This window comes from Thermobia domestica, chromosome 11 (assembly GCF_964235325.1).
Source record: "Thermobia domestica chromosome 11, izTheDome1.hap1.1, whole genome shotgun sequence".
Classification (NCBI taxonomy): domain Eukaryota; kingdom Metazoa; phylum Arthropoda; class Insecta; order Zygentoma; family Lepismatidae; genus Thermobia; species Thermobia domestica.
The window spans coordinates 92,873,397-92,893,919 of record NC_137464.1 but is presented as its reverse complement, the minus strand read 5'-3'; the positions used below and the strand labels follow the sequence as shown (position 1 = coordinate 92,893,919).

The following is a 20,523-nucleotide window of genomic DNA, read 5'->3' as shown; positions in this document are numbered from 1 at the left end:
ATTTTTTAAAAAAAATCAAAATTTTTAAGAAATAAAAATATAAATCTAATTGGTAGTGTCAATTTCACTTCGTAGGAATTAAGTTGATCTGCAACTTCTTAAAAAAAAAGTTCAGCGGAAAAAAAAAACCTGTATGATATAATAATGTAAATACTTTATTTTCAACCATGAGTAGTGTCGTTGAAATCACACTTAATTATACGTAATGTCTATATAACCTTTTTATAATGAATTTTACCACTACTATACAGTGCAAAATTATAACTTGTGTGTTGGTGTATATGTGTTTTGATATGCTTGGAAAGTAAATCTAAAAGCTATTATACGTGAATTTAAACGCTTGCAAATACAAAATCGAATCTCATTAAATCATAACGTATCATAATCATTGGCAGTAAGTAAAATTATCATGAATCGCTGTCAAATGAAATGTCATAATCTGTTTGTTAAATCATTGTTAAATATATTACGGCTCATATTATAGTAAACTATTATTGACTATTATTTAAGTACTGATACTTTAAAATTAAATACATTCTTCTTGTTGTGTGCTTGGTTTAATTTCACAATGACATTGTTGTAAATTGACTAAAAATCTTCATTTTTTAAATCTAATTTTTACAGTATTGAAGTGCAATCATTGTTCTTAGACCAAATACATATAATAGTTATTTAGGAAGAAAGATATGTACTTACTTGCAAATCGTGGGTCATTGGCCGTCGCTCCATACCATCCAGCGGCAGCGCTGTTTCGTACATCGCCGTAATGAGCCGAAATATCGGAACCATTGCAATATTGCGACGGAAACGCTGCACCATGATGGGACAATTGTGGAACGTGCATATGCGTGTAAGGATTAGTCACTGGGACACTCATTGCTGCTGCTGCGGCGGCTGCCGATTGCTGTTGACTCGCTGTACGATACGGTGATGGTGGTGTGGCAAGGGCGGCTTCCAAACTTGCAGACTTCCGGTACGATTCTTCGATGGGGCTCAAAATATCAGATACTGAAAAAGGCGTCGTATGTTTGGGGCTCAAGGACATAGCCAGGTCACCATTGAGTTCGGGAAGTATATGGAGGTCCGCGCGCGAGAGCGCTACCTCCTCCTGACTGCTTGACGAACTCAGGTTGGCCACCGCCAGTCCAGCAACTCCTGTGGTTAACAATGGGAACCCACCAGGGTTAGAGGTCGGTAGAGCCAGGTTGAGGTCAGACACTTGCCTTCAATATCAGCAGTTTTTTCGACGCCCCGCGAAAGAGACGTCCCAGCGGTGGCGACGAAAACAAGGAGCCAACGTTAAAAAAAATATTCAACACTGTCCACTGCACATGCGTTGCTAATTTTGTTTTTATTTTTCTTTAATCCCCACGGTTCTTGTCTTTAATAAACAAACATTATTATTTGTCCAAAATTATACATATATACAAATTAGCTCCCCACCCCACACAACTTGTCGCGGAATTCCGCGAAATGTTTGCAAACTTCGTAAACTAACCTTAGATCAAAATATTTTTGTCGCACCTAAAAACTTAGCTACTTCTCAACTGAGTTTATAGTCTTCTACTTGCCAATATTTTTCGTACAATTTTTGGATTCAGTTTTTCATCTTTTTCTTTTTTCTTTCTAAAAACGAGAAAAAAAGAGAACAACAATTTGACTTTCTTTTTATGTCTTGTGTTTATCCCCCAAAACTTTCCTTTTTTTAGCCTCTTTACCGCACTCTCACTTTTACCCTTCTTCTCGGTGTCGTTTCCTTTTCGGTCGGTGCCTTGTCCTATCCACTAGCAAGAAGAACAAGTACCCCCGTAGTACGAGAAGAGATTTTCTGGAGTACCACTTCGACCTCTCTTCTGAGACCAAATTGTGGGCAATAAATCACTTCGAGACACTAGGAGGCGGGGTCACAGAAGTGATGGCCAATACGAGTGGTGACGAAACCTCTCCGAATCTCCATGGCGCTTCTCGGCGCTCCGCCTATTGTAGTGCATGAAGCATGCAATTCTCGACCTTAATGGCTGAATCTTGGGATGTTATGGACAGAAGCGTCCCTCACACATGTCATCTTACATTTTTGATCATTTTCTCATTTTCCAGTTGAGTCTGTATGTTTGGATGATGTCCCAAGACCATTGAGAAGGGTTTTAATAAATTATTTGAGGTACCACATTTGTTTCTGGTGGTTAAATTTTGACATAAACAAACCATGGTGCTCAAGATGACGAGGTGCTTTTTAAGGACCAAAATCCGTAATTTTTCACAAGTTATACAAACAAGTATGTGTGAGCGCTGGTTCTCGATTCCCGTTACGTTTCAGAGTTGTCTTTTGCTGTAGCGATTCGTGAGTGTACAGCATTCACTCCAGAAGAACCAGTAAGCGCTCTGCGTAGTGTCATCATTGCCAACTCTTCGGCAAAATTGCCCTCTTGGTACCCTCCCCTTTTCTGTGGACACTCACAGAAAAGAGAAGGAAAAACTCAAAATAAGGATATTGTTGTATTATCGCACACAAAACTAAACACGCACGCACTTCCACACACTGACACAACACTACGAGATAACGTTAAGATTGTTTGGTACAACTTTCTTCTTTCTCGCAGACATGATCGCACTGCATTACTGCAAAACCATCAACTGTGTGGCTGGTTCGTTCGTCCCCGAGAGTTTAGTTACCCAACCAGGCTGTTCTCGTTGTGATGACTGAACAGGCCCTCCAGAGCTCTGGTGATGGCAGCCGTTGAATCTCTCAAAACTGAAAGCTCTTGGACAGCACTTTACATGCCCTCTCGTCCAAGCTCTAGTGGCATGAACATGATATGTTCTCAATGGCCTCCAAGAAGTGGTCGGTAAGCAAGGCTAGCAAGCAACTTAGTCTGTTGGATGATGGGTTAATTGCTAAAAGACCACTCTTTCTTTCTTTATTTCTCTATCTTTCTCTCTTTCAGACACACATACACACACACACGCACACATATGCAGCACATGCCATTTGGGGAAAGAAAGAGAGCAAGGAGGGGGAGGTGGGATACTTATCAGAACAGAACTGGAAGAGAGTCATAGCAACTCTTCAGCTACTTCCACGGAAGACACGCACACACCTTTCGTTCCTTCAGGAGAACTCTCTACAGTATTCAGACCACTGAGTGTAATAACACTTGCTACAGCCCATTGTGGTCTTCTTCACGCAAAACACAACAGCCGTTTAGATAGCTAAACGTGCCCAATGACTCTCTCTCTCTTTCTCTCTCGATCTATGTCTCTTTAAGATCAAGTCTTTTTTACCAAACAAGGGCTCTTTTTCGCGGTGGACACACATTGAAGTGTCTCAAACGATTCTTTTTCTAAACTAGTTGAGTTTCTATACAGAGGCAACGGAACCAGAACTGTATCAGTAGGTCAAGGGTCAATGTCATGGGGCTGGTTACATAGATTATAAAATATTTATACCTACGAACACACATTCGGTCTACAAATATCGAAAAAAAATGTGAGGTAACTTAAACAAATGACTGTTTTAGCAGGCCTATGCTTAATAACATTTAGACCTAAAGATAATTGTGTATTACCCACAAGACGAGACAAGGCGAGGAAGTAATTTTCTCGTCTCGTCTCGTAAATTCTCAAAGAATTCTTTCTCGTCTAATCTCGATTCTTAAATAAATTTCCTCGTCTCGTTAGGTAAATTTATGTACAAAATTTATGGACTGATTTTTTTCTTAATTTCATTATATTTTTTTAACCCCCCCCCCTAATTTCAGAAGTTATCAGAATCCTTCTGCGTCATAGAAGGTCCATGAAGAGTATAATTTAACATTTAAACCATAGTATTTATGATTGAAGCATATTGTGTAATGACATGCGTATCTTTAAACGTTGAAAAGTGCTCTTCATTGTTCGTACAATCACTGTATCAATTTATAATTCTTATACCATGAATCATGTAACACTAGAACAGTGTTTGAGATTTAAGAGTCTTCATCCCTGCGAAATTAAAATACCGCTAATTTTACATTAATTATGTGATATCTTCAAATAGATAAAAAAATAATCGAAATATGGAACAAGAGCGCCCTAGACAATAGCCTATTATTTTGCGTGAGGTACCGTTATCACAAGTCACCTAGTGGCTTTATGTTTTCAACTGTTTAGAAACGCAAAACTAAATGCCGATTTTCAAAATGGCTCGAAATCGAAAGCAGATAAGTGAGTCGTGATAACGGTTTCTTATGTAAAATGATATTGTCTAAGACGCTCTTGTTCCACATTTCGATTATCTTTTATCTATTTGAAGATATCACATAATTAATATAAAATTAGCGGTATTTTAATTTCGCCGGTATGAAGACTCTTAAGTCCTGGATGAACTAGCGTTGCCTACGAGAGTCATGAAATGTTTTGTCTCGTTTGGATTCTCGTCTCGAAAGTGTGACAAGAATTGTCATGTTTCTAGTTTAGTCGCGAATAAAAAATGGTAGCAATTTTTCTTGTTTTGATTCCTGTATCGTGGGGGTAATATTAAATTTATTTGCGTTACTATATAGGCCTAATAGACCTATCAAATGTACAGATAACATTTTTACAGTTTTATAAAGTATGAAAATCTAGTAGCTATTCTTGAATTATTGATGGAAATTCAATTAATTTAATCTTGATCAGACCAAGTCAGCAGAATGTGTGTTGGGACAACTGGTACTTCAAGAGAAGTGAAGTTATTTTTATTCTCGTCTCGAAAGTGAGACAAGAATTGTTATGTTTCTAGTTTAATCACGAATCAAAAATGGTAGCAATATTTCTTGTTTTGATTCCTGTATCGTGGGGTAATATTAAATTTACTTGCGTTACTATATAGGCCTAATAGACCTATCAAATAACATTTTCAGAAAACATTTTTACAGTTTTATAAAGTATGGAAATCTAGTAGCTATTCTTGAATTATTGATGGAAATTCAATTAATTTAATCTTGATCAGACCAAGTCAGCAGAATATATGTTGGGAGAACTGGTACTTCAAGAGAAGTGAAGTTATTTTTATTTCTGCTTTTGGTTATGTGGTCCCAGATTCTATTTCGGTAGGGGGACATATTTTGTCTATATTGAATCAACACAGAGCCAAGTTCTTCTTTTTTCACTGAATACATTAAAGTTATCCAATTATAGCACACCTAGGTGGTCCCTCCTTAGCTATACATTGTTTCGATGAGAACTTGTTAAGAAAAATTTGTTCAAAAAAGGGAATTTTCCCATGTAAATCTGTATTCCTTTCAATTTGATTTGTGCGATATTGGTAATTTTTATGGAACGCTATGCTCACAACTGAATAAAACACTCCAATCAGATGTTAAATACGAATTGCAATTTCCTCCTTACCATAAAATTTCTTAATTTTATATTGTCACTCTTCATTAACTTTCGCACATCTTATTACATTTAGATATAACGTTAACTTTTATTTTCGTCACTTCTCCGGTTCTAAAATAATTTCTGTGATTAGAAACAAACGAAGAAAGATAAAGGTAGACTTCATGTGTTGTTGATTTACTAGTGTGAGTAGAATACTTGGGAAGAGGAGATGAGAAGGAAGCGTCAATTCTCCCGCAATTCATTTCGTAAAATTGAAGGGAAAAACAAAGTAAAAATTGTGTGAATTTTTTAAACATGACAAAAGTAGAAATGAGAAAAGCACTATGATCTTACTAGCTAAAAGGCGCAGGTATATTATAGCGTATCATATTTGATAGGTTATTCAATATGCCAAAAAATCGTGATACTTCATTCATTTTCACCATCATGTCCCCCATCTCCCCCAAAATCCAATATAATGCAATAGAAGGTAGAAAGCTAGTTTTTTTTTTTTTTTTTTTTTTTTTCAGGCTAAGGATCTTCAGTTAAGTTTCGTAATCAATATTCTGAATAAAGTACAAAAAACAATAGAATATTGTACTTGGGGATAAGAATAACATAACGACTTATGAACACAATGCAAGATAACGAGATATAATTTTGCTAAACAGAAGTCCCAATAAGGGGTAGACTATGATCAGCGTTGCCCACGGGACGAGACAATGAAATAAGGTTATACCGTCTCATCTAGTATACATTTTGTAGTTTAATTCCGTCTCGATTCTAGAAATACTTTTTCTCATCCCGCCTCGATTCTTCATGTTACTTCGAATTTTTTTCTCGTTTCGTTTTGTAAACTTATGTACAAAATTTATGTCCTCCTTTTTCTTAATTGCATCTAGAAGTTTCATCAGAATTCTTCTGCGTCACAAAAGGTCCACAAGGGGTGTGATATAACATTTAAACTATATTTACTATTGGAATATATATCTAAAGTATTGACTTCGTATCTTTAAATGTTGATAAATGCTCTTCATTTCATTCCTACAATCATTTTATCAATTATACTCAGGAGCGGATCCAGGGGGGGGGGTGATCGGCCAGAAGACGGAACTTTCTTATTTTTTATATATAAATAAAACCCATCCCAGAGTTTGGAGCGCTTAAAACTAGCTCTAAGTAGCAGTATTATAACCAACCCCCACAGAAGTCCGTCCTGGATCCGCCCCTGATTATACTATGAATCATGTAACACTAAAGCAGTGTTTGAGATCTCAGATCTGGCTGAACCAGTTTTGCAACCGAGACTTGAGAAATTTCTAATCTGGTCTCAAAAATAAGACGAATATTGTAATGTTTCTCGTCTCATTTCGAATTTGAAAATATACTTGTCTCGTCTCGTGGGAACACTACCTACGAAACTCGAGAAATTTCTCGTCTCGTCTCGTCTCGAATTTGAAAACTTACGTAATACTGGTCTCGACTTTCGTCTCGTTTTCGACACAGGATAAAATATTTTTTGCTTCATGGGGACGCGTTATTAGCAATATGATAACGACAGAAAATTACCGAAAAATTACCCTCCATTGTTCATTGTACAGTTTAAAAAAAAAATTCCTCTTCTCAAAATGGTGGAAGATTTACGATTAGAGGCACACTATAGAAAGTATTCGATATGAAAGGGATTTTGTCTTTTCCGGCGAATGTTAGTGTTCCGATATTGCACAACAAGCAAACTTTTTTTAAAATACGCGTACAATTCTTATCAGTAATAGTAGGAAGTAGCGAAGTGAAGAACATTACTTTCTATCACTCGCCTAACTACATACCTTAAGTAACATACTTTTGCTCTTTTATATTTGTAAAATCCATTAAACTGTTCAAAAGTAAGGAAATAGTCCATTACAAAGCCGCTAATTTCTATTGTATCGTAAGGAGCTTACAATGACCGCTGATTCTGTAGTACTTACTATTGGAGCGAATGATAAAAATCTATTTTTCTTCTATCCTAGAAGTTAAAAGGTTTGGTCGTTGCAGTGCTCGTGAAATACAGCAGGGTTTCCAGTGAACGAGAAGTTCTCGCATTAAATAAAATGTCTGAAAATAATAATAATAATAATACCAGAAATAATAATACCCAAATGAGGTTCCCTTAATGTATTCATTTAGAAAAAAAGAAAAGAGAGAGAGAGAGACAGGAGGTAGACACGTGATTGTGTTGAAGCGTAATCAATATAATGACTTTTTTTTTTAAGTATTTCAGAATTACAAAGAAAAAAATCTATACTCTTTCTCTTATAATTTAGTTCTATCAGTTTCTTCTCAAAATATAAGTGGAAGTATTTTACAATTATTTGTCATCTTTTCGGGTGCAGAACAATAGGTCTACCAGTTCAATAGTACATAGACGTAGTGGGTTGTAGTAATGGACACCCCCTCTCTCAAAGCTTGGACCTCTCCGAACAAAAATTTCGGGATGCGTGCTTTACCTGTCCACGTCATTCTTGTAGGTGTATTTTTATTTCTACATACTTTAATTAAAATTGCTGTTGAGGGGAACATGGTGACTCAGTGGTAGACCGCTTACATCTGGTATGTGAGGTCCCTGCTTCGATCACCGGCCAAGTAAGTTCGTGACGGACAGCATCGTGTCCGTGGGGTTTCTCGAGGTACTCCCATTTCCTCCCACATTCTCACTCCACCAATTATTTCATTATCATTCACTTGCCTTAATCATCCGTCTCTCTTAGCCAGAGATGGAGTGCGTCAGTGGATCAAGTGGGTCAAGTTTTCTGAGTGGGTCAGTGGGTCGTGGGTCAACAGCATGTGACCCACTGTCACCCACCACCCACTGCGACCCATCACCCACCGTGATCCACTGCAACCCACCATCCACCATGACACACTGCGACCCACCCACTCAGTCTGATCTACCGACTCACTCTGCTCACTCCATTGTAAACAGTATCTTCTGAAGACTGGTAACGTCTGCGTTTTACTTTCAAGACCTTCATTTCCATTCCTTTTTCATTTGTTTCTGTTTATTTACCTGAGGTGAGTATATCTAAGTGAAAAAAAAAAAACTTCAGGGACTTTTGGATATTCGTATTTGTAATTGTAATAATAGCAATAGGATTTATCCTACTACTTGGCTTTCGAGGCCTGTGAGTTTTTAGAGAAGCTAACTACTGGAAAAAATACATATTTGAATCACTGTAATATATATATTATTATATAAAAAATTGAATGTAACTATGTGTGCCTGGTCATCACGGCCAAATTACAAAGTCAAATGAAATGACTTTTGATATAGTATATAGTTAGGTCTTAATCCAAACTGGCATGTTATATTGCTTTCATTATAATACATATCCTAAGGAGGTAGTGAGGATCCGAATTTTTGCGAAAAAAAAATTGAGTATCTAGCAAGCCGTTAGACTTACGGAGCTGAAATTCAGTGTATTAACTCTTTATTGAAAATAAATAGAATGTGTCCTAGCATTTTTTTTTAATTCTCCTTTATGGGGGGGAAGGCACTTTCTATATATGGAAAATTGGTAGTGGAAAACGATCGATATTAGTTAAGAAAAAATTCAGAAACAAAAAATGTAGTGCTTCGCTTCATATGTCCATTGCTTTCTACTATAATAATTGCTGAAGCTTATGTTTATTATATGGAGCGCTTACAGCACAGGGCCATCAACCCATAAAGTTGTGAGAAAAATAGACATAAAATTTGTACTGTAATCTTAATTACACGGAAATTTTAAGTTTGGATTGTACGCATAATTATATGGAAAATTTTACACTTTTCCCCCTTTTCCGTTGGTCTACTTACCTTGATTTGAAACTTTCAAATTTCATCCTTTTTTCCACTGAAAAGTATTGTCAACAAGGAAATAATTATACTATGATAATTTAATTGAAATTCATCGTAATTTGACCCATGACAAACAGCAGTGAGGTAATTGAAGGGGAAGAGGGAGGGAAATTCCCATTCACCTCTAAACACTTCCCCGGAACCTAGTTCCCTTTTGCTTTCTAGGAGGGGAAGGAACTTGGTAATGACGTCATGTGTAATTACAAAAATTAAATTTATAAACAAATAAGAAATCAGTTTATCAGGCTTTAATTGATAGTTTATGCGCAAGATTCATTATCAAAGGTAGGCCTATAGCAGATGAAGTTTTTGTTTTCCATGAGTCGACTTTGCTAACTGACATGGTCGATATGGAAAAAATGTTGTATAGTGATAGAGAGGCGGTACTTCTTGCTGAGTATTTCAAAACTGCCCGAGAAAAATCGTCAAGTCTAACAAGCAGATTGTTGATGAGGAATTGCAGAAAGTTCTACGTCGGGTAGAAGTATTATCAATTGCCACGACAGAGTGCGAACGGGGATTTCCCCTTATGGATTTAGAGATGACTGATATTAGAAATAGACGAAGTGTTCAAACATTGTCTAACTTATTGTTTATCAATGTTAATGGCCCACAGCTAGACAAGCTCAAAGTAGACGAGCTAGTTATTTGTTGGCTGAAGAATGGACATCATTCCGCTGCGGATGATTTACCACGAAAAAGTTCTGGAGGCCAACAGAAAATAATCCCGATTTCCAATTTGTTTTAAGTTAGCAAATTATGAGTTATGGAAAATGTATACTTGTATTAGGGGTCTACTAATAGCTTATTTGTGTTATTCAACTTTGTACCTAATTTTTAATAAGTTTCTTCTTTGCTTCTTATAAACTAGAAGGTAAACTACTTTGAATAGATATCCATAATAATTGCAATTATGCATATTTGTATCTTAAATTTAACGTGGTGTTTTAGTGATTACACAAATTACAATTATGAGCATACTTTATGGAGATGCTTTCACAGAGGGTATCCGAGCACCTTTATACGCTATGAAAAACTGATTTTTCAAGTCTTTTGGGAGAAAAATACTGTGAACTGAAAAATCATAACCTTTTACATATTGTAGTATACAGGGGTATTTTCCTGCAACTAGAAGTTTCTTTTGGAATGCGTTGAGAAATTAACACTTGCAAGAATACTCTCCTAGTACAAGTATATTTTAGGCACACACTAATTTCCCCCAACCTCGAAGTGCTTCAATTTCCTCACTGACAAACACTTTACCATTTTTATATCATAAAGGTCAGATCCTCCGTTATTGTAACAGAGTGGTGCTTGAGCGATTGACTAGAAATTCAAACTCCGATTAGTGACAATTTCACAGTCTTGTTTTATTACAACTGTAAACTCTTTAGTCAGTAGAGAAGAGACTGTGGATCATGTGTCAGAGTTGATGATGATGGATTTTCAGAGTAAGTTACAGTGGATGAGAGTGGTTTATGGTGGGTGGTGGGTCATGGTGGATCACAGTGGGTCACGGTGGGTGGTGGGTCAGTGGGTCGTGGGTCAAGTTTCCATTGACCCACGCCAGTTCTGCAGCGTAATCGTGGGACGTTAAACTAAAAGATTACATTTTCATTTTCATTGTTGTTGTCATATATGAATGAGAGTTTTACAGTTACGACAGTTATTAAGTTATTTTCTACTTAATTTCAGATAATTAGGTCAAATTCTTAATTTGGATCTTTTACATGAAAATCTATTAACAGGGTAAAATTTTTACGGAATGAAAAATGTCAATAAAACACAAAAGAAAAAGCAAGTATAATAACAAGAAAATCAACATTAATATTGCCAAAGAGACCAGAAATAAGATTCTCTAGTCTCGTCTCGTGATTTATTTATTTATTTATTTATTTTATTTTATTTTATTTTATTTTATTTTATTTTATTTTATTTTATTTTATTTTATTTTATTTATTTATTTTTTTTTTGAATTCTGGTCTCATCTCGATTTTCGAAATATTATTTCTCATCTCGTCTCGGTTCAGTTCTCAAAAAGCTTTTCTCGTCTACTTTCGAAGTTTTTGTTTGTCTTCTTTTGTAAATTTATGTGTAAAAATTATGACCTTATTTTCTTCTCAATTTCATCTAGAAGTTATCAGAATACTTGCGCGTCACGAGAGGTTGCTTGGACATAACATTTAAACCATATTTATTATTGAAGTATATTGTATAATGAGTTATGTATCTTTAAACGTAGATAAATGCTCTTTATTATTGTAAAATCACTTTTATCAATTTATAGTTTTTATACTGTGAATCATGTAACACAGTGTTCGAGATTTGGGTGAACTAGTGTTGTACACGAGACTCGAGAAATATCGAATTTGAAAATGCGCTTCTTGTCTCGACTCTTGTCTTGTTTACGAAACGACACGAGAAATTTCTCTCATCGCTGGCAACACTGAACAATATTTTTAAAAGTAATATCAGTATTCCCATACAAGAAAATCATGATCTACCAATTACACATATTACAAATACACAAAACAATACACAGTCTGGACATAATCACTATCGATATAAAGTAGACCTACACAATATAGCTCGATAGTATGACTTGATGTCCGAAAGGCCGAAGTTGCAGGAATTAATAACCTATAATAGTTGCCAAGACTCTAGCCGTTGCCTTTCACATTTGGATATGTGATGGTTTGTTACAGTACGTATAGAATATATAGGATGTTCGGAATTCAAATTTAAAAGAAAAAAGTTGACATACATGCTTAATTATTTTGAGCTAAATGAAAAATTAAAATACCAAATTTAATTTCTCTAAACTTAAGGAATTTCGAGATATGGACATCTTATTCCAGCCCCTTTTCTTTCCACTTCTTTTCTTCTCCCGTGCTTTCTTTTATTCACCCGCTTCTTGGCGAAATATTTTTTTTTCTTTTGTTAAAAAGTACTGATACTTGTGTTTAAATATTTTAAAGCAGAAGTCTAAACACCAAAATTCATGTCTCTGACCTTAAGGGATTCCGATATATGGGCTTATTAGATATTATAATAATTGTAACTCCTTTTCCCCACCCCTATTCTTCCATATCGGATTTTTTAAAAATCTTTTTTATGGTACTTTACGTCATAGATTTTATAGAGTATACTTTTCAATCTATCATACCAAGGACTCAGGAAACACTGAAAATAATTTAATTTCTGAGATAATGAAAAGCAAGCACCCCCAACCCCCACACATGCTGTAGAAAAGGAATGTTGAAAAACATTTTTCCTTAGTACAGACAATTCACTTGCTCGAATGGTTGCTCGCGAAATTTTGTAAATACTAAAGCAGACCGCAGAAAACTCCTAATGGGCTCGCAGACCTTAGTTTGAGCAATTTTGCTATAGAATCAGGTCGATGCACATATGACTGACAGCAATTATAGCAATATTTATTATTCTTTTTGCCAATAATTGGTTCTTCATAAACATATTAATATTTTTTTCGAACTGAAAACGGTGCTAATGTGTAACTTGAATTCGTATAGGCTCCTACATATTCTACGAATATGCATGTGTGTGTGGTATAAGGAAGGTTTTACTGTTTTATATATATATATATATATATATATATATATATATATATATATATATATATATATATATATATATAGATATAGATATATATATATATATATATATATATATATATATATATATATATATTGCTTGAAGGCTTGCGAAAGAATATAACATGTTCAAGTAGGAATGCTCGTAATTATAAAAGCAGGATAGGTTAAAAAAAAATAAAATAAAATAAAGGTGAACATAAACGTAAACAAAAATTAATTACACAAGAAAACAGTGTGGATGGTCTTGACTAAAGAAGATAATTTGTTTATTTAACACTTTTTTTTATATATATAGAATTCCTCTGCTACTATACAGTTGTCTAAACAAAGATATTTGATTGTATTAAAAATAATCAATAAATTCCTCACACCTTTCACACATAATGAGAAATCACTTTAACCAGATGATTATCTAAACAAGTGTGAAAGCAGGTGATAAGTACTTAAAGAGATTTTTAAAAAATAGTATCTATACGAGCGTTAACTTATATAAATATAAATTAATTTCTATTGCATAGTACTTCCAAGATTAGGAACCGTTTTCAGACCTAACAGAATTCATTTTATGAGCAACAAAGTCACGTGACTGCATAGTTAATGAAATACGTAGTTTTATTAATGCATAGTCATATCATTTAAAAGACGAAAAAAATTCGTGTTGTTTTTGAGACGAGTATCGGACGCGAAATGCATTTTCAAACTAGAAACGGAACGAGAAGCACGAAAACTCTCGTCTCACTTTCAAGACTTGAATGGAGACGAGACGAGACCAGAAATTTCTCAAGTCTCATGAACTGTACTAGCTCATCCGTCTTAAATCTCAAATACCGTTTTAGTGTTACATGATTCATTGTTCAAAAGTCATAAATGGATAAAGTGGTTGTAAATACAATGAAGAGCATTTATAAACGTTTAAAGATACGAAAGTCATTACACAATATATGGTTTAAATGTTAAATTATACTCTTCGTGGACCTTCTATGACGCAGAAGAATTCTGATGACTTCTGAGATGAAATTAACCCTTAGAATCCCGGAAAATAATACTGATGAACTGTCAAACATAGTCTTGGGGTCCATTGGACCCCACTGGGAGTCCTAGAGCTAAGAAGATACAAGAGAAAGATGGAATATTTTCTTAAGTCACCGAACCGATTACAAACAGGAAAAAAAACGAGTGTCGCTATCGCTACCTATAATCGTTTTTGTTGTATAGGAATCAATGTTAAAACCGGAAATTCTTAATTTCTACAACTTCCGGCTTTAGTAGTGTGTTAACGGAGGAGATTGAATCTATTCTTGGAACGCTGAATCGATTTTTTTTTAAAAAAGACACCTCTTGATATCTATTTCCGTTTTTGTTCTATGAAGGTCAAAGTTAAAACTGGGAATGGTTGATTTCAGTCACTTCCGGTTTGATTAGAAGTTTAATAGATGAACTAGAACCTATTCGTGGAACGTTCAGTCGATTGCACAAATCCTCTTCTCGACATATCTTAGCGCTTTTGCTCTGATATCTGTCGACAGGCAGATAGAGGAATGGGCGAACATAGTCGTTTTATAAAATTTCCGACACTTATGCATGGCATAGCTTGGAGGTTTAAAAATATGGCAAAACGATGGCGTGAGCATGACTTGTGTATACCCACACATCAAAATTTCACGAGGCATAAAATATAAAATATTGACCTGAAAATCAGACAGACCAAAATGGCAGAACATTATTGCATCATCAACTCTCCGTTGTCTTGTCCGAATATCAGTTGCTTCCGTCATAGCTTGTGAGGTTTGCTGCATGTTGTTGAGAATGTTGCAAATTCTCACACTAAATGTTTTATTATATCTCATTCCAAAATACAAGGTGAGACTGAAATTCTGGAGTCACTATTTTTTCGAGACGAGAGAAGACAAGACATTTCTAGCGCTTCAGCATGGTGATTCGTAATTCAACTGGCAGTGACAGGTTTTGTGCAATGGCCTGAACGACGTGTTATTCTGTTATTACTACTTTTAGATCTATTACTTTACTTTTGCAATATGAGACAACAGCCTTAAGTCTCGTCTCGCGGGCAACCCTACCTGCGATTGCCAGCCTAGTGACTTAGACCGCTTCACTACTTCAGCTATGTCAATATACAGGGTCTTAATGAATTAAATCGCTCATATCAAAATAAGAAAAAAAATCATATGGGCTTGGGGGAAAGAGTATAGTATCAGAGCTAGGGAAATAGGGTTATTTCCTCAACTGTCTATTTCCCCAACTTTCCAGAAAGGTGTCATTTCCTCAAGTGCTTATCTTTCTTCTTAATCTGATGATCATTAGCCAAAAGAAGGAGGACAACTGCTGAAATTCTTAACTAATACAAGAAAAAATAGGGGTGGTACTTCGCTGCTGGCTATTTGAGCTGTTGCTGATAACTAGGGTTGCAGGGTGTCAAATAAAATCATACTTTACCGAACAAAATTGCATATAATGTTACTTGTTTTATAATATTAATCCAACTAAAAATGAACATAGGGTATATCTGCAGAGTATGAAATGTATGTTTTACAATGAATTCATTGAACTGTTCTTTAGAAACAAATCTCAAGGCAGAATCACTACACGGATTTATTCTTTAAATCCCTTAAATCTAAAAGTGCTGGGTAAAGTATTGTGATACGGAACAAGTCACACGGACAATAAGAAGTTACAGTAATCAATTGCCGAGTTTCTATTGACACTGTTGGAACCATGTTCCTCCAATATTTGTTGAATAAATTACATATTATTATCACTTTTGAAGGAAATTATCTATTTTAATTCAAACTTTAGTTCATAGGTCAAACTTTCTGTTGACACGTAAGCTTACTAGTAGTTCTGTATAAGATCAAGTTAAAAGAGTGTGAGGTAAACAGTTTGCGCTGCTCTTTTCAATCGTGAGACCTTGGATTCAAATTTCAAGTCTGTATATCCTGATTAGGCAGGCTAATTTTCTCAGTCTTAACACGATGATACCTTCCTGGCTGGCTTTTTCCCAAATTTTCTTTTACTTGTTAATCTTTCAAAGTGAAAAGACTTTCTGGTTGTATCTTGAACTGAAAGTAAATAAGTTTCCTTGACCGCTTAAAACCTTGCACTTAGAAGAAACATTATTTTTATTATTAAAATCGCTTATGTCTTCAGTGATTTGATGCTGTAACTGTCGGGAACTTACAGCTGTGTCGTACCCCAAAGTTCTATAATACCTATTTATTTATTTAAATTTATTTTCATCATTTGAAAACACGACAAATTCTAATGAGATTAACAGTTTTCTTTTAAAAGCCATTCGACGTAGAATTGATGATATTCTACATTTTTAAATGAATCTAAAATAAGCAAAAGGCATTATTATGCTGTATAGAACATAGTGATCGAAAACAGTGCTATTCAACCTTTTTTCTCGGGTACCCCTAGACACAATTCGCCATTCGATTGTGTACTCCTGAAGCTGTTTAAGAGAAATTAAATCAAAATGAACTTATTAATCTTAATACACGTTTTGTTGATTAAAAAGGGGGACAAAGAGAGACCCAACAAAATGACAATCTGTAGGCCAATCAAAACACTATTTTTAGGGGGACAAGTGCACATCCGAAAAAATTAACATGAGAAATTTAAAAATATATGGGGGAGATCCAGTTCTACCGAGGAGAATTTTCGCCTCATCCTCCCTGATAATTCGTACACTGAAGACAATGTTAAAAATTCAAAAACTAAAAGTAACTTTAGACCTAACCAGTTAATGAAATAACTGAGCTTGTTTCCGGAACGCCAACTACTCTATTCTTGGTCGAATCTTCGAGAGTGCGAGAATCAGAGCTGATTCTGGATTCAAGCAATTTCTGTGTTTCGTTTTTATTGATGAAACACTGTTCACACACATATGTTGATGGAATGGAAGAAGTTGTGAAATAGAACTGTCACTGGTTTCATTTTACTCTTTTCGAGCATAAATACAAAAGTCACAAATTGACAAGTTATCCAATTTCATTTGCAGTGAACTGTCAACGGACATTTCCAGCAGACCCCCAGAGGCAGCATTACGTACCCCCAGAAACATCTTCGCGTATCCCCAGGGGTACACGTACCCCCGGTTAAATAGCACTAATCTAGAACATGGGAACCACTAAGAAATAGAATAGTAAGAGTTTTGATATGATATATTTAGGTGCTAAGCATAACACGATAAATTTATGAGGTCGTAACATTATTATTAAACATATAATAATAAATAATTTATGGGTAGCAATCCTAGGGTTTTATTTACAGGAAATCTATCCTGTATCTCATTCTGTCAACTAGATCAAAAGATCTTGTGATGCATGTACATTATTTGGTCAAAACAATGATAAATGTTTTTAAAAATAATATTTTGACTCAGTTTTATCGAGATCTGTATTACCAGTGTTCGAAGTGGAAAAAAAAAAAAAGAGGCGGTATGTTTTATTATGATTTTGACTCAACATACCTGTTGAGTCCCAAACCGCCTCTGGTCATTTAAATATTGTCTTGATCACTGAAAAAACAGAGACGGTATGTCCTCATTACTGAAAAACCAGAGGCGGTACGGCATACCACCGTATATCGTCTCACCTAGACCACTGTGTATTACCATATTGTTTTGTTTTCAATACTAGAGAATTTACTATAGTTTTCTTCAATCAGCTGATTCGAATTATATTATACACAATCCAAGAAACTAATATGATTTACTGAGGCAATGGTGGGTATAGGACAATTTATTTAAAACAATATCGCCTGTAATTATTTATTGAGTATTTAAAGAAACCTTTTGTTTTGAATGGTTCAGATGTAGGGTTTTGCCTTCGTAATTCAAATGGGACACTGAAAACATGGAAACTGCTATGATTTAATTCTAAATTGAAAGCTTGTGCAGCCTATATAGTTTAGGAATATACAGATGTCCTTTGATATAAAAGACCTTCATTCTTAAAATTTAATAGTAAAATTTTATCTAACCAGTGGCAATATTGTATTTATTTTATGACGCATAGAAATCATATCCCCCCATTCTGGCTGTTGGCCAAGATTTTTATCTCTGTCTTGGATTTCTAGTTCATGATCAATATCAAGATAAGGCACTTGAGGAAATGTCCCACATTTTCTGGACTTGAGGAAAACGCACTTGAGGAAATAACCCGATACCAGAGCTAGGGACGTCCAAAAACGAAAAATATGCATTGCATCACGCATTATTTCGAACACGAGGAGACGTGTAGTGATGGTCCATATCAGCGCAAAGGAAGTCACACATATGCCACCTAAATTCATACTTTAATAACGTGCAACGAGTGCGCAAAAGATCCCTCACAAGTCATAATTTACAGACATACTCCCAACAGATTCCCAGATATTCTCAAATTTCAAAAGTGGGTCTAAAGTAGGGTAAAATTTAGCCTTGACAGCAGTGTGAACACGGAATACGTCAGCGGGATCAGAAGTGTTAGGGACCACCAGACAGTTCCTCGTTTTGATTTAATTTGTGTTTAGAGTCCCTTTCAGCAACGATGCTACATGAGACGTGGACTACTACTTACTTTGAGATCCGAACACACGATCTTCCGGGAATCGAACCTATGTTTCTTATGCCAAAGGCGCGTACGCTATCCACATAGCCACGAGGGATCAGCAGTTCCTCGTGTCCGGAATAACGTTGCAATGTATTTTTTTTTCACACTTTTGGATAGTCCTAGATCCGAAACTATAACCTTTTCACCCCACATGGTCAAATGAACTTTTTTTCTTCCTTGTTTTAATGTAATGCATCTTACAGTTCGTCGGTGCTGAATATAACATGTGGACCTCATACGAAGTTCGACCATTCTCTCTCCTCCACCTCTTTTGTTAAAATTCCAGTTAATATGTCTCAGAAGTCAAGTCACATTTGAAGAACTTACTGCAGAACTGGATAGTAATTAAACCCAAATAAGATAGATCTCTCTGGTTCTCAACTTTTCAGTAGGCCCTAATACATATAGGCCTATGTAAGTAGTTTGTATTTTGTACAGCAGACGTTTTATACAGCAGAAAAAAAAGGCTGAAAAGAAACTTTTGTAATAGAAATTCAGTCCTTTGTCCATTTCTTTTAAATGGTGTCTATTAATACTTTAGTGCACTATAATGACACTAATGCTATAAATCACATTTAGTTAATCTAGGATTACGTTTTAAATATCGAACTAACCTTAATTAATGTATTTCTTCTAAATGTTTAAGTTATCAGCACGTTTAATTAATTAAATTTTAAATTTAACAAGTATTCGTATAATATATGTGTCGCGTCTTATGGTTACATTCATGTAACTTCCTTAAATGATACTTCGGATATTGGCGACACTTGAAGTGCTATATAAGTGTTTTAAAACAGTTTGTAAGTTACTCTTTTTAGTGCAACAATAACAACACACGCTAAATGCATAAAAGAAAGGAATAAATGTATTTGGAAGCAAACAGTAGTAAAAGTGTATATAGCCATGAGGCAACAGAAGCTAATAAATCAATCATAGCTCCTTTTTCTTTCGTGGAAAGTCTGTCATCAGCTCCCCCATCACAAAACAAGCAGCAGACAGAGGCCGGCTTTGGTGGTCTATTGGAGCACTTTATTACAAATCGCTTCAACATCCCAATTAAGCGTCCCATAATTGTCGTCAGGAGCGTGAAGGGCTTTGGGAACTGGGACTGGTATGTGGACTCCCTCTTCATTTCCCGCTCTCTTCCCAATCTGCCACGCGGCAGGGGCTCATTGTTGCCAGTTTAAGCGTCGATGTTGCTCACTGAACCATATACAGGTACCACTGAACCAAGTTAAAAGCTGAACAAATTGTTGACAATGGATTTACTTCTTATTAAAAAAAAAAAAAATCCCCCTCTCTCAATGTGCTTTCTTTTGGGAAAGAGGCAGTTTTTATTTTTTCAACGACGCAGATTTGTTTTAATTTCGTCGAAATGCTTTATACTGATATAATTTGATCTTATTGTTGCATGAAAATTATCACTATGATAATTGCCTGCCCTAATGGTCTGTGCTACACAAAACGATTCTAATTCAGTATAGAGAAAGATTGCACCAAAAATATCAGGAAAATTTTAAATACGATTTTCGGCTGAAGAGTGTTTTCCCTAAATTTTGTAAGCAAGTCATTATTCACGAACTGTCGAGACTTTTGGAAAGACAGTTAATACTCACAATCAGTGGTTCTTTCTTACTTTTCTTTTTGTATTATTCCCAACGGTACATAGTACTGGGAACTTCAATGCTACTTCTGGCCGTTTTTGTATTTATGAAATTATCTTGTCAATTTAAATTGATTTCACGACAATAAAAACAACAGTATATTATATGCATTTAAAAGATAGTACGACAACTTAAATGAAAGAGGGCGAGCTTCTTCGTGGCTAAGCTGTTAACGTACACGCATTTGGCGTGGGAGACCCGGGTTCGATTTTCGGCAGGAGTTCATGTGGTTCCCGTGTAACGTGTGTTCCTGTCACCACGGCATGGCGCGTCCTCAGGTTGCGGATCGAGGAGAAGGCCTCTAGATATAGAGGTTAGCTGCGAATATACTGAATAAGCAGTCGCGGACAGCCGAATAGGAGTGGTCCTCCAGCTCGGGGGTTTGGGTAGGGCTAACAACCTCATCC

General features: G+C 35.5%; 1 protein-coding gene across 1 annotated transcript in view; it reads right to left on the bottom strand.

Moving 5' to 3' along the window:
• scro (scarecrow) overlaps window positions 1–2,726 on the bottom strand; it is a 127,879-nt gene extending 125,153 nt beyond the window's left edge. Inside the window, exon 1 of the mRNA XM_081730825.1 lies at window positions 697–2,726. Within this exon, the coding sequence (XP_081586951.1) occupies window positions 697–1,045 (349 nt within the window). The 5' untranslated portion in view covers window positions 1,046–2,726. The remainder of the gene's footprint in view (window positions 1–696) is intronic.
• Window positions 2,727–20,523: the final 17,797 nt, after the last annotated feature.